Below are 22,758 nucleotides of genomic sequence, written 5' to 3'. Positions count from 1 at the left end.
TGATTTGGCTTCTGGCTGTCTGCTATAATTATTTTTAGACACAGTTAACAGTGGTCTTTCATCATCACCCACTGTATTAAAAGTCAAAGCTAAAAGGCAACGGCACGAAAAAAGGCGCATTCACGGCGGCCGAGGTAGAACCGTAGGTGAGGGCGGTTGTCGTGACGATCCCAAGCTGAAAATGGCACTTCTCGGGCGGCGACGTGAGAACCGGACAAGACAGTGGGTCGCTGCGTGAGTGAGTCCGGTCGGAAAACGGCTTTCGAAAACGGCGGTGGCACACTGCTCTTCATATCTGTTGTCTGTGTGTGCTGAGTGCTCTTCCTTAGTTCAAAAATACTGCGCGCACTCTGAAAATGAGAGCGCCACTGCCACCTACTGAGTGGATGTGCAAGTACACTTTATTCCAGTACAGTATTCCAAAAAAAAAACATGTTCCCCGAGGTCACATGCATCATCATGCAACATCCCCTGGCATCGCTCTGCGCCCCCCCAGGAGGACGCGCCCCACTATTTGAGAAGTACTGATTTATACGGAGACTTGATTACACACAGGTGGATTCTATTTATCATCATCGGTCATTTAGGACAACACTGGATCATTCAGAGATCCTCACTGAACTTCTGGAGTGAGTTTGCTGCACTGAAAGTAAAGGTAAAGTAAATAAATAATAAAGTAAATATTGCACGCCCCACTTTTCAGTTTTTTATTTGTTAAAAAAGTTTAAATTATCCAATAAATGTTGTTCCACTTCACGATTGTGTCCCACTTGTTGTTGATTCTTGACAAAAAAATTAAATTTCATATCTTTGTTTGAAGCCTGAAATGTGGCGAAAGGTTGCAAGATTCAAGGGGGCCGAATACTTTTGCAAGGCACTGTAAGTCACTGAAGGGGGTCTGGAAGAGGGAACTTGGTGTTGAAATAGCTGCAGAAATATGGGACAACATTTGGACAAATGCAAAAAAAAACAAAAAAAACTAAACGAACAAGAGCGACTCCATTAAAGATTTTACATCGAGCACATGTTGCTCCCAACCGTTTCTCTAAATGTAGTAAAGATGTTTCTCCTGTTTGTTCTAAATGTTAGACAGAAATTGGTGATCTAACACATTGCTATTGGTCCTGTATTAAAATACAGAAATATTGGAGTGATATCCTGTCTGCAATACAGAAAAGGTTAACTAATTCACTCTCAGCCATTTTCACCCGAACAAGGCCCTTCACTCCCGGCCGTTTTACTGGATTTTGACTGATTTTGCAAGGCCCACAGAAAATTATGTTCTATTGCTATATAAACATGGAACCCGCCAAAAGAAAGATTAGACTCTCTTCTTTCAGCAGAAAAAAGTAAGTTCATATCTCTTTCCATTCTTTAGAAATCAGCATTAGAAAATAGCTTAGTTTGAGCAATTTTCCAATTTCTGATGAAAAAACGGAGAAAATGAGCTTTTTGTAAACGCATACATTTCAAACACAACTTTGACTTTAACACAGCTATTTTTTGCTCTAGTTACATCCGAAACATTTGAATAATGTTTTCTTTTTACAAAATAACATAAACAACTAGACAAGTAGAGCTTTTGATAGCAAAATAACAATTTATTCAGACATAACTAACTGAGAGTTGACGCTTGGTGGCCGCGACGGTGGGTTAAACTTTTCCCTCATTGCCGCCTGTCTCATAAAGATTTTTTTTCTTTTTTTCTTAAGTCTTTCTTTTGTGGTGACCACTGCCTCGTTCGCCTGGGGAACTTGTGTTCCTGGGGGGAACTGGTTTGGCCGTGCGTGTTTTCGTGCGGGACACTGGAGGGTGCGGGGGACGCGAGTGGTGAGCCTGCGGAGCGGGCTCTGCTAGGCGAGCAGCACGGTAACAACTACGCTGTGCTGGTTGAATCGGGTTGGGGGGGTCCTACCAAATGTGCTACTGCCCTCCAGTGGCCAGTTTTATTGCTTTAAAATGGGTTTTGAGCTTTGTGCATTCTATCTAAGATACATGGGAACCTGTAGATGCCGATTGTGGGGAAAAAAAAAAACGCAAAAGACATATAAATACGTTTTTGGGACACTGAAGCAATTAAAAATAGAACGAATTTATACGTTATTGGGAGCAAATGACTTAATAACACGGCTTGATTTGGACCCAGTATCTTCGGTCTTACAAATGACCGTTTTCATGATAAATATCAGGAGACTTTATAATATTCTGACTTATTGTGCCTGGAAAAATATCCTCATGCACTGGATCATGGATAAAGCTCCCTCACTAATGGCACAGGATAATAATGGAATATATTCCACTGGACTATCTACAGTAACATGTCTTTCGCACTCCAAATGGATGTTTTTGAACGATCATAGAAACCATTCCTGGACTGGACTACACTCACGACAGTGTTTCTGCCATTCTGATGATTGCATTTGTGTGATGTCGTACTTTCCGCCTTATATACATTTCACTGTATGGCACTCCTTTTCATGATGTACCTGTTTACTATTCCCAGCTAGCAGCTAGCTGTTTTTGTTGTTGTATGTTATTGTCGGTTTGCCTTAATTTGCTGTCTTATATTTTCTTTTGTATGGTGACATTTGAAGAAAATCAATAAAAAAAATAAAATAAATAAACAATCAGAAAATTACACTAATGAAATATTTCAGAACGTGATGGTCTAATCACCACAACAATAATAGTCTTTTTGTAACCTGACCCTACTCTTCAGGAACTTTTCTTTATCCAAAATCAAAATACTCATCTGAAATTACAACTAATGACGAGTTAGCGATGACCTAATGTTTAGCGAGTACGTGAGGCCAAAAAGACTCTGTGAAAAACTGAAATGTGTCAATGTCAATATTTAGGGCGTTTTCACAGGCTTAAATCAGAATCTCATTGACTTCAAAGACCTTTCTATAGATTTTTCTCTCGATTTCCAACTTCCAAGCTTGCAACAGGAGATCGGATGTGTGATATTAAAATAAAACGTGTAAAGGAGCAAATTGTGTTTGACATGCTATTTCAGACGACTTATGGCAAGTTGTGCATAAATAATGAACTATATACATTAGAGCTGAAACGAATACTCGAGCAACTCAAGTAACTCGAGTTTAAAAACTGATCAGAGTAATTTTATTCACCTCGAGGAATCGTTTAATTTTGCCAGCTCTAAGCATCACGTTTTGCCCGGACTACTTTTAATGCGGGACAACGCGCTGTCGTCACGTGAACAGAGGAAGAAGCAATTTAAAAAAAAAAAAAAAAAAAAAAAAAAACCTTACCGCAGCCGACAGCCGCTACAAACTACGCCGACGTTGCTAAAAACTACGCCCGCATGATGCTAGTGTGGTAGCAGGTAGTGTCCGATGTGTCTCATATCGCATGCATTTACTGTAGGACTAGATGCGAAATGACACTCGGCCGCGTCTGGGCAGCATTAGTACACAGCCGCATCTTTAAGCAGTAGACTTCTAGCTTAACACACATCGAAATTTAATTGAAACACGTGGGAAAAACATGTAGCTTTCAAGTGATGTGTGTTATCAAGCGTAATTACATTTTTAGGTAAGAAATATGTTTTTTTTTTTAATAAGATCTAGAAGTTTTTTGAGTGAAAGCAGTGAATTTTTTTTCTTGTCACATCTGAGATGCAATTGTTGGCTGTTTTCAACAATGTACATCGAAAATAAAGACGTCGATTGACTGAAAATGGTTCAATATTGGATTAAATGTCTTTTTTTTCCCTCATGTATATTTATAATTTTCTCTTTACCTAAAAAAATGTTTTATCCGATTACTCGGTTAATCGATAGAATTTTCAGTTGATTACTCGATTACTAAAATATTCGATAGCTGCAGCCCTAATATACATTCATTCAAAGAAACAATTGGTAGCTTTTCAGTTTTTGTTGATTTTAGCGACGCTGGTGCACTACACAAGTGGTAGTGTTTTGCCTTAAGGAAGCTTGCATTTCCCATGCGGACCACCGCATACCCCAAAGTGTCGTAAAATCATCGATCAATTAAAAATCAACCTCCCGGTCGCCTGCAAATGGGTTAAACAACATTTCTGTTTCCAGTGGCTGTGTGAAGGATGAATAGTAATAAGGTAATGAATCCAGTTGTGGCTACACAATAGCATATGACGGGTAGCAACCGTGTGGCATAGGGGCAGTTTACATGGCAACTCTGCTACACAAAGACGCAATGACTGGTTTGCGAAGTGGCCTCGCCTTCATATGGTGTCAGCGAAGACGGTTGGGGGGGTTGGCGTCACGCCAGAGAGTGGTTTTCCTCCTCAGACAAACTTTTAGTCTCTTTGTTGCTCTGCCATATTTACAGAATTCGTGCAAAAGCGTTTGCATCGACTTCCGTTTCTATAATGAATGGGGAAAGGGTGAAATGACTAATGCCGTAACGACTAATGCCGTAAAGCAGTCGTTTGTAGTTTGTAGTGTACATGTTTGTAGTTTTTTTTTTTTTTTTTTTTTTTTTTTTTTTGTGTGTGTGTGTGTGTGCTCCTCAGAGTTAATTACCGTAGTGCCGGCAAAAGCGATACAAACCCCTCAAGATTTAAAAGAGGCGTCGTTCAATTAGTTGTCAGTCGACAGATTTTCACGAATGTTATGAAAATATTTTACAAAGCTTGAAAAATTTACTATTGTTGGTTTGAATTATACAAATTATAAATTAAAATTTATCTTAAAAAAAATTCTTATTTGCAAGGGCAAGTCAGCTTTAATTTTGGTGTAGCGGTGCGCCGCAATCTATTGTATGTATTGGAAACCCTAAAGTCCTTGAAAATGCTTGGAAATGTTAGGCACACAATGTTTCTTAGCATCCTGTCTAAAAATATAGATTATTAAATTAAGGAACTTAAAATAAATTTGCTTCATCGCTGCTACACATTCGTTCTAAAGTTGTTATCCCTTGGTGTCCTACATCACATTGTTGCTCCCAAGAGTAGTGTGCATTTGAGTCTGTGCGTTAGTAGTTTGGAGATGAATCAGGCGAACTATATACAAAGAGTGTAGTATTTAAATGCATACATATGCATTCGCTGTGTTTTAGTACAAGACTTTTATCGCATGACGATTTCCTCTTTTGTCACATTGTTTTTCGCGACCTCCACACACCCTCTGTCAGTTGCTGTTTACTGGCCAGGAGCCACTTCGCACGGCTCCGTCGCCATTAGGACTTCATTCATTCATTAGGACATTAGACCTACTAGCCTGGCTTTTGATCTTTAGGATAACATTTAAAAGGTGCTGGAAAAACTGTATTAAAGGGGATGTAGCGCCCTGGGAAAATTTTGATATTCCATCATTTATCCATAAACGCATGCCTTTTGTATTCATATCATGCCACTTCGTGTAATTACACACAAGAAAATGAGAGAAATTTGGCTCGATTGTCAAGCTAAAACGACCGGCGCCCGAGATCTGGCAGATTGTGTGCGTGACGTCACGTCAAGTGAAGAGAGTGCCACCGGCCACTAGGGGGGCAGCGCCTGTCTGCATCAATATAATTCCTTCTAGTGTGGGGAGAATTAGGGGTGTTTTGAGCTGTTTATGCTGATGCATTGTGTTCGTCCTGCACATATTCCAGGTTCCCTCATGAAGAAACACCGCTCGTTGTCAATAAAAGAGAATTCAGAGTTGGCAGTGAGGGCTGTTTCTTCAACAAGAAAAAGGCTCAGTGCTTTAATACTGAATGGCGGCGATGATGGCAGTCAATTTCGTTTCTAGTTTCAGCGACGAATCCGACGTAGAAGGACGTAACGAATGTTCATCTAATGGTGACGAGGAGAGTTGCAAAGCTTTAATCGGTGTTATAGGTGACCAATTTGAGCCCAAACGAACGCCAATGCAGCGTAATGAAACGGTCATTGAGGGGAGCAATGACACTGATGAAACATCGGCAGCAGATCGTGTGGGAAACACCAATGATTTGTTTAGCATTTCTTTTTGTGAAGCTGATACACCGTGACTGCAAAATAAAGGAATGCATAGAATAATTATAATTTATTGCGCTATCATAGCTTTTCGCTCTGCCAACAGACACAAATATGAACGGGATCAGAGGATTTGTTCTATATATTTTACGAACGATCATTTATACATGTGTCGAGTCCTGTATCCAAAGGCGTGACATTTTTTTTTTATTAATTATAAAAGAGTACTCACTCTGGCCATTTCAAGCTTGGCTGCTCCCTTCTTTGCGTAGCTTTAGCCTCCTTTAGCAGTCATCGTCTCTCTCTTGATATCTCGGGACATTTAGGTGGCTGTGCCTGTATGTCGGCACCGCATCTCCTTTGAGCAGCAATCTTTTAGCAAAACCCGATTTCTCTTGTCCATAGTTCGAGAAGCTTTCAGTTGGAAAATGCGCACCACAGAAAAGCGTGCCGGAGGCTGTGTCTAGAAAATTAGCCCTCTTTGCACGGACGAACTTTACCCATTTTCTGTGTAGTCCAGCTTTTTTTTTCGCGTTCAGGAACTCATGGATACTATATTCCGATAAACAACTATTTGTACACCACATAGCACAGCAGTTTTGAACCATTGTTGTGATGTTTTGGTCAAACAAACCCCAACGCTACTCTCTCGTCGTTAAAAAACAATGGCACCTAGCTCCGCCTCGACTTTCAATCACTTGTCGTGACGTCGCCGCCCCATTCGGCTGTTTCCGGAACACTTTCGGTAGTGTTCGTCATTTTCGATCTATTTTCGATAATTGCTCATTAATGTGATTGATTTTTTTGTTAACTTTATCAATATTTGTTATCTTGGCGCATAACGGTTCTATTGATGTCTCACACCCCCTTTGCCGAAACATCCCCTTTAAAAATGTGCTTGAATTTGGCCATGAAAAAGGTGTACGAACCCTTATTAATGTGCCCCTTCTACAGTATCAACCGTTCTCCAATAGAAGGTGTTAATAGACTGTAAATTGATCCTGAGGCGCCTTGGATTCATGCAGACAACTGTAGTACATGTACTGTATGCTTGCGAGATCTGTGTGGTTAACATAACAGTGTGCCTGTGAAACCTTTGGGCTGAAATGGTCGACGTTCCAAACTATGTCGACTTTTAACCCTGGCAACTCTTCTTTGCTCATGTTTCCACTCCAGTGTGAAATGCAAAGCGACAAAATTGTGCTCCGACTCAGAGGCCTGCCTGAGAAACATGTTCCAGGAAAAGTTGGTGTTCTTTACACAGTGGCGGAATACGGTCTCTCAGATTTTGGAAACTTCTGCTGAGGTCATGGACTTCTCCCATATTGTCACGTTGGTCCAAAATACTGAGGTAAAACACACACATTATCCGAATGAAAAGGTATTCTCTATAGACCATATGTTTGTTTTTGTTTTAATCATGACGAAATACCAGATTACAGTTAGATGAGGAAATACACATACATTTGTTGACATACGTGTTTGTGTTTAGATGATTTATCATGAGGTGGAAGGCATTGATTTTCACATCTGAGAGTGGATTGATGTACACATTTGAAAAAATAAAGAATATCGTAATAGTAGGAATTTTAAAAAGTACAGCTGTTAGCAGCTATTTAGGCACTTATGGAATCCATTGAAAGTGAATAGAAATGCTAAAGATATCCTTGGGCTCATCACATCATTTCTTTAGAAGATCGGAATTAGATGTAAAAGATGGGGTTTTAAAAATACATTTATTGATTTGTATTACAAATAGAACAGCAACAAAAAAGTCCAAAGGTACAGGGAACAAAACAATCAAAAATACTATAGATCGTTTTTCTGACTATGAACCTCTACTTTTTTCCCCTCATTTTGAATCCTGCGGCTTGTAGTCCAGTGCGGCTTATTTGTTGATTAATTTGGGTCAATAGGTAACACTTTATTTGACAGCGGCGTCATTAGACCGTCATAAGACCTTCATACTTATGACATGACACTGCTATGTTCATTAATGAATGCTTATGACAGATGTCATTATTAAGTGTCATCTGGCAATTTTTGTCACTAATTTCATTTATGCCCAGCTCGGATCTTTTACATCCATTCAAAAGTGAGATAATTTGCGAAATGAAACTAAATGACATATGTGACAAGCATTCATTAATGCTCATGCAAATGTCATGTCATAATTATGATAGTTATAGGCGGATCTACTATTCAGGCGAAGTAGACGATCGCCTTAGGCCCCCAACCAGTAGGGGGCCCCCAACCAGCTGTCCTTGCCCCAACGAGCAACGGCTTGGGTCACCGAAGCCAGCAGCACCCCTAACTATTCTAACTATAACTATATTATGTCAGCATACCAAACAAACAAATAACAAAACAAAAATGAAAGCCATTTTAATTGCTGCATTTATATTACCCCCCCCCCCCCCCACACACACACACACACGCACTACAATGGACTGTTCCACGACGACGGACTGAGTATCAGTCGCTTAGCTTCATTTAGCGCCGTTTAGCATCACTTAGCTCCGCTTAGCTGTTCGTTAGCTTCACTTAGCTCTCCCCGCGGTTTTCACGCCACTAAGCTTGGTATTTTTACAGCTCACTTGCTACTTTGGACGTCGTCTATCGTTTATTTCGAACACATGAGCGAACGTGCTCTCCATGAGAGCCAAAGTGCAGTGAAGGAGAAGTTCAGTTGAGAACAGGTCTCAAATGCCTCTTTTAACCTTCTTCCTCTTCCCACTGAACATAAAATACACGACAACACACCCTGTGGTCATACAATAACACTCAACAGCTGGTTAACAGCAAAAGCACGTCATGTTCGTCATATAGATAATGATTTCTGGCGTTAATCCGACATACTTCAGAATTAATATTATAATATGTTGAGTAAATACTACATAATACAGATTCTACACTAAGAATAACTTTCAAATGACTCTCTTCATGACAAATATGATTGGCAATGAATAATTATTATACTACTATTATATATAGTAGTATACTATAATAGTATTGCCAGAATTTTTTATAAGAATTGTTTTGAATAATGTTGGAAAGGCAAAGTCAGTGTTCTGAATCTGTTTACTTTCCATTCTTTTGCACTAGTAAATGCTATCAGTATTTAACCTCATTGTTTATTTGTGATTAATTTAGGGCTGCAGCTATCGAATATTTGAGTAATCGAGTAATCGACTGAAAATTCTATCGATTAATCGAGTAATCAGATAAAACAAATATATTTTTAGGTGAAGAGCAATTAGATATACATGAGAAAACAAGACATTTTATCATTTTCAGTCAATCAATGTCTTTATTTAAGATGTCTATTGTTGAAAACAGCCAACAATTGTATCTCAGATGTAACTAGAATAAAAAAATTAAAAAAAAAAGACTAATTCACTATGTGTGTATAAGTCCTGATAGGATTTTGAATTTTTGCAGTGTTCAAAATAAATGTATGATACAGGCTGTATTGGAGCACATTAGGGACTAGTGCTACTTGGTGTTTTATCCAGCAATGACTACTGAGCTAAAATTGATAGTTAGCGTTATTGAGTTTTTATTTGACACCCTCATCACTCCACAACGCTATGTTATGTTAAAGCCTACATGTAAGACACGTTAGCCACGCATCGAAAGTGGTCTTAATAGAAACCTAGCCCTCCGCAGGGCTAACGTTACGTGAGCTAGTAGTGACAGTAACGTTAATCTTATATATTAGCGCTTAGCGCTCTTTGTTAGCGCTTAGCGCTCCACTGCTTTAAGATGGCGGCTGTTTGCTAAAGCTGCCCAGATGTGGCCTAGTCTGTCATTTTGCATCTAGTTCAACATACATGTGATCCCTATGAGAGTTATCAGACGCTACCTGCAACTAACGTAGCATGTGCAGGCTAGTATTTAGCAACGTCGGCGTCGTTTGTAGCGGCTGTCTGCTGCAGTAAGTTTTTTTTTTTGCTTCTTCCTCTACGCACGTGACATCAGCGCGTTGTCCCGCATTAAAAGTAGTCCGAGCAAAACGTGATGCTTAGAGCTGTCAAAATAAACGATTACTCGAGGTGAATAAAATTACTCGGATCAGTTTTTAAACTCGAGTTACTCGAGTTGCTCGAGTATTCGTTTCAGCTCTAGATTAATTATTGTTATTTACATGATTATTTGTACTTTAATAAAGAATTTAAGTGTTCCAAAATAGTTTTGTGAATTAGTAAGCGTCAGCAAAAATTTCATCGCTAAATCAGTAAAAAAAAGAAAATTTAAGCCGAAAGGTGAGTGATTTTCATGCCTGAATGAATGCAAGTCGCTTTGTTGTTATTTTTCCTCGTGAAGTGAAGACACACTTTCGAGCGTTTGAACATACGTTTTGTCATTGTTATGTTTACGGCTGCAATGCTCGTTCTAAACCATCGTAACCTTTCATTTTCACACTCTTTCCTGGTGAAGTGTAGCCAAACTTTAAAGCGGTGTTTCTTGGCTCCATCCTAGTTTGATGCGTACAGGATGCGTCTGGACAACAAGACGCGTCATGTGAAGATGCAGTGGAAAAGCGCTATAAAAGTATAACACCATTTACCGTTTACGCGTCTTAAGTTAACCCTTTAAGGTCTGGGCCTATTTTGTCTGATTTTGCATGCCTTTGAAGTTGCCTTTATATTTCAAAGAAAGAATTGTTTACGATGGCCTGGTTTGGTCCGTTTTTTGTGACACCTTGAACTTCATGTCGAAACTCTTGTTTCCTTCACTGACCAATTATAAATCATCATTTTGGGCCCAAAAAGACCAAAAATTCCAAAATCGTTTTGTCAAAATTTTTTAATATTGATGTCCAATTGACAACCATACATGCGTAACCAACCGTTTTGAAACTTTGTAATATTTATTCAACATGTTAGGATGAACATTCAACCAAAAAAATTTTAGAATAAATAGTCTTATATTTGACAATTCAACATAAACAACAGGTATAGTCATAGGCGTTTTTTGCCTTTATACATGCTCTAGTCAAAACAGGTTATGTACAGCAGACCAAACAGGGAAGAACAGTGAAAAAATATATACCATCTAACACAAAAAGTGTTTAGAGGCCATCTCTTTATGAGTTTAGGTATTGCGGCCCATCACCTGATGAAAACTATGTACACACAATCAAGCTTCTTGAACACTTATTTATATACACAAATTGAGAAGACTGATTGTGGGGGGGGGGGGGGGGGGGGGGGGAATATATATATATATATATATATAACATTGGGAAAAAAAGTATTTTCAAAAATATTTACATTAAACAAGTTACATTTTTTTCAGGCATGCCACTCCGAAAAGCAGTTTCGTCGTGGAATTACACAGGGCTACATCACACAGCCCACACTTCCATGGGGTGTTGGTCCTCTTTCCACCCTTCCATTTTCATTTCACTTTACTTTCATTGTCACTATAAATGTACATGAAAAAAAGTCAGTATTTATGAAAATAATAAAGTATAAAATAAAAATATATACAGCAATAAATAATAATGGAAATCTATATGTATGACAATAGAAAGAATACCATAGCTGAATATGTGCTACATCCCTAATCTTCATATAGAAAGAAGAACACCACAAATGATAAATTCCTGCCTGGGATACACACAGTGCACGTAAGACTTTGATCTGATATGCACATTTTATTATTATATACACAAACACACACTTATATTGCATCAAAATTAACTTTGTCTTGCAATATCAAAATAAACTTTCAAAAGAGACTTTTTCAGCATTAAAAAAAAAAAAAGTGAGTTGGCTTACCTCTGCTCATCGATGGCGTCACCCACGTGTTCAAATCCGTCACTATCTTCACTGGAGGACTCTTCCGAAGAAGACGATGATGACGAATTTGGACCATCCTCTTCCTCAAGTTGATTAAAAAGCACAATTGCTTGCGCTAAATTTAGTTTTCCGTTCATTCTCAAAGTCACACAAAGTCGCTCGCTCGAACCAAACGGCCGTCGCTCGCCACCTCGCTGCTTCAGAGCACTCCTCCCTCTCGTTCAGTGGAACCTCGCACGGCAGTTATATTTATTTTTAAAAAAAAACACATTTTGTGCTTCCACTGTGACTTCGAAAGGGTTCGTTTGATTTGTGTTTTTTTCATGGAGCTTGTGTTTTGAAAAAGGACAAGAAATGATGGAAATATAGACATAAACAAATGATCCATGCAGCGTTTTAATGTTTTTTTGAGAGGACGATAAAACTGTAAAACTTAAATGACAGTATCTCACGTTTTAGTTGGTCGATTGACTTCAAATAATAACGAGAGTAAACCGCAACTTCCGCACTTTAACACGAGACCAACCAACGGCATGTGGGTGACGTAGTTAAAACGTGAGGGCGCTTCAAAGACGACGTGCGCTGAGGATGCGCCGGCGCGTCCTTCGACTCTCAAGGGTTAAAGGGATCTTTAAGGCTTTTTCATTGTGATGTCGAGGCCTTGAAACACTTGGAACCGGTTCGGAATTGGAATCGGATTTCGATTCCCATCCCTATCCAGGAATAATGCATGATTAACAATTATTGCAACAAAAATGATAATTGATTTTCTATTGTTGTTTATGTCCTCTTCCCTCAGCGGCTGTTGAAGGACAGTATCCAGCTGCAGGATCGTTTGAATGATCTCAGGACAATAGAGGACTTGTGCGACTCTCTTTTTGGTCCCGAAAAGTCTGATGGTCTTCGGAGCGAGTTGAGTACTGCTATCAGGGACAGAGAACTGCTACATGTTCAGCTTATTCAAAGAAAGGCAAGACTACAGGTGGGAAAGAGAAAGCATTCGCTCACAAGCTTTTCCCAAACCTGAATCAAGCGGTTGCCAAAGATCAGAGTAAAATGTTGCAAAGCTGTTTTAATGAATTTGGTTTCATGAATGGTTTCATTTTATTTATGATCATTGCAATGAATTGCACTGAGTGTTATTCGTTTTTGACAAAGTGTTTCAACTAAAATCTTTCTCTCAAAGGAATGTTATTTTGACTTTCTCAGGGTTTAATTTCAAGAACCAATGATTTTGGAGATGCCTACGTTGTGATTCGCTCAAAATTGACCAGTCTCACAGATAGGATGATGGCAATTGAAAGACCCCAGCCTGACATCCTGGCTAAAAAAAGTCAATCTGATCAATTCATGGTGAGTTTGATTTAAGGTAAGATCTGAGCTAATAAAATTGGTGAGACTAAACTTTCTAAACTAAACTAAACCTTTTAACCAAAAGAAGCTGTTAAAAATATCAAGAGGATATTTTACTACAAATATGTAACAACACACAGTAGACAGTTGATATTAGCAGTGTAGTCACTTGTTTCCAGTTGTTTATTTTAACCTAAGGAGTATAAGGACTTGATTCTCTACAACTCTATTATAAAACAAATCTCCCGCAGAATGGTTAATGTGCCCATTTGTGTTGAAAGGGAGGAGAATGAGCGTATCACAGACAGATTTATATGGACTTTATCTACACATGTAGACAATATGGCATTTTCGAAGCTAAATCCAGTCTGGGTCAGTCTCTGTTGTTATGCTCAGATCCTAAATTAGACATTGGACATTTAGGGATGTACATAGTTTCTAAGGGGTGTACTCACTTTTGTTGCCAGGGGCTTAGAAATTAATGGCTATATTTTGAGTTATTTTGAGGGGAAAATAAATTAACTCTATTATATAAGCTGCACAGACTACTTTTCATTGTGTAAAAGTGTCATTTTGTCAGTGTTGTTCAATGAAATGATATACTAAAATATCTGCGTGCATTGCACACGTAAATAATGGCGCTCTCCGGTGGTCAAAACTTACTAACTATTATAGATTTTTAAAACAATTGCAATAATATATGTGTTTCTAATATATGCTAGTATTCGTATTCGTATTCGTCGTCTCCCGCTTATCCGAATCCGGGTCGCGGGGGCAGCAGCCTCAGCAAAGAGGCCCAGACAGCCCTCTCCCCAGCCACTTCCACCAGCTCATCTGGGAGAATCCCAAGGCGTTCCCAGGCAAGCCGAGAGATAAAATCCTTCCAGCGTGTCCTGGGTCGGCCCCGGGGTCTCCTCCCAGTTGGACATGCCTGAAACACCTCCCGAGGGAGGCGTCCAGGGGGCATCCTAACCGGATGTCCAAACCACCTCAACTGGCTCCTCTCGACATGAAGGAGCAGCGGCTCTACTCCGAGTCCCTCCCGGATGACCGAGCTCCTAACCCTATCTCGAAGGCTGAGCCCGGCCACTCTCCGAAGGAAACTCATTTCAGCCGCTTGTATCCGCAATCTTGTTCTTTCGGTCATTACCCAAATTTCATGGCCATAGGTGAGGGTAGGAATGTAGATTGACCGGTAAATCGAGAGCTTCGCCTTCCGGCTCAGCTCCCTCTTCACCACGAGAGACTGGTTAAGCGCCCGCAACACTGCTGATGCTGCCCCAATTCGCCTGTCAATCTCACGTTCCGACCTACCCTCACTCGTGAACAAGATCCCGAGATACTTAAACTCCTCCACCTGGGGCAGGAACTCACCCCCGACCTGGAGCGAGCAATCCACCCTTTTCCGGCTGAGAACCATGGCCTCAGACTTGGAGGTGCTGATTCTCATCCCAGCCGCTTCACACTCGGCTGCGAACTGTTCCAGCGAGAGCTGGAGGTCGCTGTTTGATGGAGCCAGAAGGACCACATCATCCGCAAAAAGCAGAGATGAGATCCTCCCACCACCGAACTCGACCCCCTCCACCACCCGGCTGCGCCTAGAAATTCTGTCCATGAAAGTCACGAACAGAACCGGTGACAAAGGGCAGCCCTGGCGGAGTCCAACTCTCACCGGGAACTGGTCCGATTTATTGCCGGCCACACGGACCAGACTCATACTCCTGTGGTAGAGGGACTGGATGGCCCCTAGCAGAGGGCCATCCACCCCATACTCCCGGAGTACCCCCCACAGGGTGCCCCTGGGGACACGGTCAAATCCACAAAACACATGTGGACTGAATTGGCGAACTCCCATGCCCCCTCAAGCACCCTCGCGAGGGTAAAGAGCTGGTCCGTGGTTCCACGGCCAGGACGAAAACCACATTGTTCCTCCTCGATCTGAGGTTCAACTATCGACCGGACCCTCCTTTCCAGTACCCTGGCGTAGACTTTCCCGGGGAGGCTGAGGAGTGTGATCCCCCGATAGTTGGAACACACCCTCTGGTCGCCTTTCTTAAAGATAGGGACCACCACCCCGGTTTGCCATTCCAAAGGCACTGCCCCCGATGACCACGCAATGTTGCACAGGCGCGTCAACCAAGACAGCCCTGCAACATCCAAAGCCTTGAGATACCCAGGGCGGACTTCATCAATCCCTGGAGCTCCGCCGCCGTGTAGTAATTGCACTACCTTGGCAAATTCTGCCCCAGTGATTGACCCGACCAACCCTAGGTCCCTCGGCTCCGTTTCCTCCATGGAATGCGTGTTAGTGGGATTAAGGAGGTCCTCAAAGTATTCCTTCCACCGCCCGACTATGTCCTCAGTTGAAGTTAGTAACTCCCCGCCCCCACTGTAAACAGTGTGGGCAAGATGCCGCCTTCCCCCCCGAGGCGTCGGACGGTTTGCCAGAACCTTTTTGGAGCCGATCGATAGTCTTCCTCCATAGCCTCACCGAACTCCTCCCACGTCCGAGTTTTTGCCTCGGCGACTGCCAAAGCTGCACTCCGCTTGGCCGCCGGTACCAGTCAGCTGTCTCAGGAGACCCACAGGCCAACCATGCCATGTATGCCTCCTTCTTCAGCTTAATGGCCCCCCTCACCTCCGGTGTCCACCATCTGGTTCGAGGGTTACCACCACGACTGGTCCCAGCTACCTTGCGGCCACAGCTCTCAGCAGCCGCCTTGACAATGGCAGAGCGAAACAAAGCCCATTCAGACTCAATGTCCCCCACTGCCCCCGAAACGTGGTCAAAGCTCTGCCGGAGGTGCGAGTTGAAAATCAGTCTGATAGGTTCCTCCGCCAAGCGTTCCCAGCAGACCCTCACTATTCGTTTAGGCCTACCAGGTCTGCGTGGCCTCTTCCCCTGCCATCTGATCCAACTCACCACCAGGTGGTGGTCAGTTGACAGCTCTGCTCCTCTCTTCACCCGAGTGTCCAGAACATAAGGCCGCAGGTCTGATGATACGACTACAAAATCGATCATCGACCGGCGGCCTAAGGTGTCCTGGTGCCATGTGCACCGATGAACATCCTTATGTTCGAACATGGTGTTCGTTATGGCCAAACTGTAGGTAGCACAGAAGTCCAACAACTGAACACCACTCGGGTTCAGATCAGGCAGGCCGTTCCTCCCAACCACTCCTCTCCAGGTCACACTGTCATTGCCCACGTGGGCGTTGAAGTCCCCCAGTAGGACAATGGAGTCCCCTCTCGGGGCACTTTCCAGTGCCCTTCCAAGAGACTCCAAAAAGGGCGGGTAATCTGCACTACCATTCAGTGCATATGCACTGATAATAGTGAGAACCCGTTCCCCAACCCTAAGGCGCAGGGAAGCGACCCTTTCGTCCACTGGGGTAAACTCCAATACAGAGGCAGAGAGCCATGGGGCTATCAAAAGACCCACCCCAGCCTTCCGCCTCCCCCCCGGAGCAACTCCAGAAAAGGAGAATGTCCAACCCCTCCAGTGTTTCCCACCAATGAAAGAGACTGTGGCGGCCCGCCACAGTCTCGTTTGCGCCCCCCCCCCGCCGAAAAAAAAAAAAAAAAACATACTAATCAGATGCGTCAGTCAGCCGATTACACAGCTGTAGTCCACTCCACTCTACTACCCGCGCGAGTGAGAGCAGCATTTTAGAGTAGTATTTTATTTATTTATTTATTCATTTAAGAGACGCAAGAGGAACGAGTAGGAAGAATGGGAGAACGAGCGAGATAGCGAGAGATAGCGGTCGCATGTCGTAGCAGCCCGCTGTTATTTTGTTATTGTTTTTCTTTATTATTGTTACCACAATCAAGTGGGTAAGCAAATACAGACTTCTCTCCTTCTTCCCCATATCCGGGGCATTACAATAGTTTGGATCGGACTTTTCGGCGAAAGTGAGCGGTGGACGGCCGTCTTGGACGGAAAGCAAACTTTGATTGAACTTGCGCAGAGAGGCGGGGCCCAAAATAAAGCCTTGCTCTATTTTCAGAGCGTTGGTCACAGTAAAGTATTTATTAGTTCAAGCAGAGTAAAATGATACATATTCACGGTACAAGAACGTCGTTTCCATGTCCATCGATTGGTAAGAAAAGGCTGTTTGTACGAGTGACGTGTGGGCGCTCCCGTCGGGGGGACATTTCGCGTGGAGTGGCTATTTTTCGGCACAACACCGACGCGCCAACTTCAGACGAAAGTTGGATAAATGCGCCCCCCCCCCCCTCACCCCCCCAATTTCGCGAGCTCTGGGACACTCGAAAAATGACTCTCATACCTCTTCTTGCTAAGTTAATGGTACCTCGATGTGCGTTTGTGTGGAAATTTAGTTGACGAACAACGGGGAAAAAACTATTCACCTTCTCACCGAATCAAGAAAAACTTTACACGGCCATTAGAATTCCCCCAGTCCTGTAAATGGGTCAGTTGACAGAAGGACTGTTATTGTTGTGGTACTGTAGTACTTATGAGGGTCAAATAAAAAGGAAAAAGGAGGGCTACGACGGCGGACTGAAACCCGCGGCTCTTGGGCCGCATGCGGCTCTTTAGTGCTGCTTCGGAGCTTTTTTTTTTTTTTTTTTTTAATGGAAAAAGATGGGGGAGGGAAATATATTTTTTGTTTTAATAGGATTTCTAGGAGGACAAACATGATACAAACATTCTTTCAATTCATTAATATTGTAATGAAGTTAAACTTGTGGTGTCATCGTACAACAGAGTAGTCACGTGGTGCGCTATAGGATCCACTGCAGGGAAAATAAACATTTAATCATGAAGGCTAATTATGTATTTCTAGCCAACTTATTCATTTTTATAGTAGGCTAATATAGCTAGTATTGATAATTATAAGGCTTGTACAAGGCTTTTAATTTTTTGCTGCTCCAGACATACTGTATCAGTTTTTTTTGGAGGGGGGGGTCAAATATGGCTCTTTCAACAGTTTGGGTTGCCAACCCTGAGTCACTACGAGATGTAAGTCGTACTATTGCTACGAGAAAAAAAGTCGCATTATTACATAGGGTAACGTAGCTGTAACGCATTTCACATACATGTACCGTAGCTGAGAGCGAGAACATTAGCCTAGCTAATGAAATATTTCAAATATATCTTTGTTATGGTTCTTCTTGGGGGAAAAAAATAATGGAAAAAAAAAAAAAAAATTTGCCGTGGCACGACATGGTGTGGCTATCCGACTCCGATGCAGCCCACCACCACAGTTTAAAAAAATCCTATGGTCAGAGACCCTCCCACCACAGTCTCCTAAAATCCTGTGGGAAACACTGCCCTCTCAAGGACCTGGGTTCCAAAGCCAGAGCTACTGTATGTGTTGAGGTGAGGCCGACTATATCTAGCCGGAATCGCTCAACCTCTTCAATAAGCTCCCGCTCCTTCCCCGCCAGAGAGGTGACGTTCCATTTTCCAAATGCCAGTTTCCACAACCGGGGATCAGACCGCCAAGGTCCCTGCCTTGGTCTGCTACCCGATCCACATAGCACCGGACCCTGTGGATTCAACCTGTGGGTGGTGGGTCCACGGGACGACGAGCCCATGTATCCGGTTCAGGCGGTGCCCGGCCGGGCCCCATGGGCGAAGGCCCGACCACCAGGCGCTCGCACACGGGCCCCAACCCCAGGCCTGGCTCCAGGGCGGAGCCCCGGTACTCCTCCGGGCCGGGTACACGTACTCCTGTTTTTACATTCCATCAGGGTCTTTTGAACCGTTCTTTGTCTGACCCTTCGCCTAGGACCAATCTGTCATGTGAAACACTAGCAGGGGCAAAAGCCCCCGACAGCATAGCTCCTAGGGTCATTAGGGCACTCAAACTTCCCCACCACGATAAGGTGACGGCTCACGGAGAAGATATACTAGTATATAATAATATATTTTAGTAAAAGAGAACAATTGTGGCAGCTTATAGCTAGCTATAATAGCTATAATATAGCTAGCTGTAGCTAGTCTTTAAGTCCGAGGATTCCTTTAAATTGCCCTGCATTGCCTGTAAAATTTTCTGGCATTTTGGGAGTGATATTTTTAGTGACATTGGCCAGGAAATTTGCCTCGAAATTGGCTCTAAGGCTAGGTTCAGAGCGCAGGTCTTAATGCACAAATCAGATTGCTTCGTGTTTTTCCGACTCGAGTGAGGCATTAACTTGACGGTCTTAACATGACAAGTCACATAGAAGTGGACCATTTCAAATCCGATCTGGGTGACTTTCGTATTTGAGCTGCTATTCGATGTAGTTGACGTCATCGATGACGTAAATGCGTCGACGAGTACAACATCCCTTCAACTGTTTATGAAGGGTTAAAAAAATATATATGTGTCGAAAGTTGAGAATGTCGGACGCCGGTATCCAAGCAGGGAAAGCGGTACAAGGCCAAAAAAAGCGCACCAGAGTGGCCAAAACATTGACTTATTTCAACCAAACAAAGAAGGGTACACTGTTGTCCTGTCTCTTCAATGCCAAGGTCGGCTGCACGTCGGCCGTGAACACTTAAAGCGCCGTCAGCAAGTTGTAATTTTTGAAGATGACTGGAGACAACAAGCTGGCAGATCGTAAGTCCATCTAACTAACTAACGACATGTCTTATTGAAGCTGCTAAGCCTGTCGGAGTATGCAATAAGTCCATTGATCGCACGGTAAATAAAAATGAGGGCGGTAATTTTCATGGCTGCGTTTTATTGCCACGTGCGTGCGTGCGAGCGAACATACATTTGTACTTGGGTGTTGATGGCATATGAGACTCCATTTCCTTTAACAGATGTTTATTGGTCATCAACACACCATAGAATTAAAATTCAGACATACAAAATAAGGAAACTAGGGCTGCAGCTATCAAATATTTTAGTTATCGAGTAATCGACTGAAAATTCTATCGATTAATCGAGTAATCGGATAAAACAACTATAATTTTAGGTGAAGAGCAATTATAAAAATACATGAGAAAACAAGACTTTTCATCTAATCTTGAACCATTATCAGTCAATCAATGTCTTTATTTTCGATGTATATTGTTGAAAACAGCCAACAATTGCATCTCAGATGTAACTAGAATAAAAAAAAAAGACTCATTCACTGCTTTCACTCAAACAACTTTTAGATCTTATTAAAAATATATATATCTTGCCTAAAAATGCCGTTACGCTTGATAACACACATCACTTAAAAGTTAGGATTTTTACCACGTGTTTCAATTGAATTTCTATTTGTGTCAAGCTATTTTTAAGTTCTGGTTAAGTTTTAAGTTAGTCTAAATTGTAAGTCCTGATAGGATTTTGAGTTTTTGCAGTGTTCAAAATAAATGTATGATACAGGCTGTATTGGAGCACATTAGGGACCAGTGCTACTTGGTGTTTTATCCAGCAATGACTAGAAATTGATAGTTAGCATTATTAAGTTTTTATTTTACATCGTCATCACTCCACAACGCTATCTTATGTTAAAGCCTGTATGTAAGACACGTTAGCCACGCATCGACAGTGGTCATAATTAATAGAAACCTAGCCTTCCGCAGGGCTAACGTTATTTGAGCTTGTGACAGCAACGTTAATCTTATTTATTAGCGCTTAGCGCTCTACTGCTTTAAGATGGCGGCTGTTTACTAACGCTGCCCAGACGCGGCCGAGTCTGTCATTTCGCATCCAGTTCAACACACATGTGATCTCTATGAGACGCATCAGACGCTACCTGCTACCAACGTAGCATCGTGCGGGCTAGTATTTAGCAACGTCGGCGTCGTTTGTAGCGGCTGTCAGCTGCAGTAATTTTTTTTTGTTTTTTTTGTGCTTCTTCTACGCACGTGACATCAGCGCGTTGTCCCACATTAAAAGTAGTCTGAGCAAAACGTGATGCTTAGAGCTGTCAAAATAAACGATTACTCGAGGTGAATAAAATTATTTGGATCAGTTTTTAAACTCAAGTTACTCGAGTTGCTCGAGTATTCGTTTCAGCTCTAAAAGAAACACATCTATATTAAACACTGTAAATCAGGGGTCCCCAAACTATGGCCCGCGCCGAATATATGGCCCGCATCCACATTTGGTCCGGCCCCCTGAATTTTTTTTTTTCCAATGGTGTTATTTATTTCCTGCCTTTTTTCTGTGAAGAAACCAGAGAGGGTTATTTGGTTATTATCTATTTAATTTATAGTGTTATTATTATTTATTATATTATAATATATTATGTTATTATTATTTTTATTTTTATTGTATTTACTTTTGTTCCATGAAGAATCCAGAGAAGGTTATTTGATTGTGTCTTTCTGAAAAACAGTACATTTTTACATTTAGGTACTCCTGCAATCGTCACACCTTTTCTGTTACAAACTGACCCCGGCCCTTCATCAGAGAAGGGAAAAGTTATGTGGCCCTCACAGGAAAAAGTTTGGGGTCCCCTGCTGTAAATGTTAGCATTGCTACACTGAGGCTAATGGGGAAAAAAGACGACCTACTTCAGCCCGCTATAAATCATTGGCAGTCTTCTACAAAACGCAAACTTGCGGTCAAAAGGTGACACCTCAAATATGAAAAATCGCCGGTTAAAAGCCTTTGCAAATGAAAAGATGAAAAAAAATACTGACACCACATGCAATGACAACAAATGCTTTTTTTGCAGAGTGTAAAGCAGGGGTGCTCAAGTCCAGTCCTCGAGAGCCCCTATCCAGCTTGTTTTCCATTTCTCCCTCCTCCAACACACCTGACCCAAATAATCAGGATCATTATCAGGCTCCTGGAGAGCTTGCTGATGAGCTGATCATTTGATTCAGGTGTGTTCAAGAAGGGAGACATGGAAAACAAGCTGGATAGGGGCTCTTGAGGACCGGACTTGGGCACCCCTGACATAAAGCTTACGGTTAGTGGTTTAGCGAACGTACTTACGGGGAAAATCACAAAATAAAAGTACGTCATGTTCATAATTTAAATAGGGATTTCTGGAGTTAATCACCCATACTTCAGAATTCAGATTCTACACTAAGAATAGCTTTAAAATGACACCCTTAATGAAAAATCTTTTTTTTTTTTTTCATTATTATGATTATTATAAGTCTATTATATATGGATGTATACTATAATATTAATGCTAGATATTTTTTTAAGAATTGTTTTGAATCATGTTGGAAAGGTGAACTCAGTGTTCTGAATCTGTTTACGTTCCATCTTTTTCACTAGTTAATTCTATCAGCATTTGACCTCATTGTTTATTTGTGATTTACATGGTTATTTACATGTTTATTTGTACTTTAATAAAGAATTGAAGTGTTCCAAAATGTTTTTGTGAATTAATAAGTGTCACCATAAATGTCATTGCTAAATTAGTAAAAAAAAAATAAAAAAAACCCTATACATATTTAAAAAAAAAAAAAAAAAAAAAAAACGTCTCACCCATCCGGGCGGTATGGTCTCTCCTCTTAAGCTCGGGTCCTCTACCAGAGGCCTGGGAGGTTGAGGGTTCTGCGCAGGATCTTAGCTGTCCCTAGGATTGCGCTCTTCTGAAGGGAGATGTCGGTCGTTGTTCCTGGTATCTGTTGGAGCCATGCACCCAGCTTGGGGGTTCCTGCCCCTAGTGTCCCGATCACTACTGGCACCACTGTTGCCTTCACTCTCCACATTTTCTCCAACTCTTCCTTCAACCCTT

General features: G+C 41.8%; 1 protein-coding gene across 4 annotated transcripts in view; it reads left to right on the top strand.

Moving 5' to 3' along the window:
- Nucleotides 1–22,758, top strand: part of syne3 (spectrin repeat containing, nuclear envelope family member 3) — a 139,044-nt gene that overhangs the window by 72,332 nt on the left and 43,954 nt on the right. For all 4 annotated transcript variants that reach the window (XR_009067185.1, XM_057859868.1, XM_057859867.1 and 1 more), the window contains exons 8-10: nucleotides 7,124–7,298; nucleotides 12,554–12,736; nucleotides 12,964–13,107. Coding sequence is in view for 3 of the 4 variants with exons in the window: in XM_057859868.1 (XP_057715851.1) it covers nucleotides 7,124–7,298; nucleotides 12,554–12,736; nucleotides 12,964–13,107 (502 nt within the window). In the remaining variant the exon portion in view is untranslated. The remainder of the gene's footprint in view (nucleotides 1–7,123; nucleotides 7,299–12,553; nucleotides 12,737–12,963; nucleotides 13,108–22,758) is intronic.

The sequence above is a fragment of the Corythoichthys intestinalis genome, chromosome 15 (assembly GCF_030265065.1).
Source record: "Corythoichthys intestinalis isolate RoL2023-P3 chromosome 15, ASM3026506v1, whole genome shotgun sequence".
NCBI lineage: Eukaryota > Metazoa > Chordata > Actinopteri > Syngnathiformes > Syngnathidae > Corythoichthys > Corythoichthys intestinalis.
The sequence above is the reverse complement of the archived record's forward strand: the minus strand, read 5'-3'. Positions and strand labels throughout refer to the sequence as shown.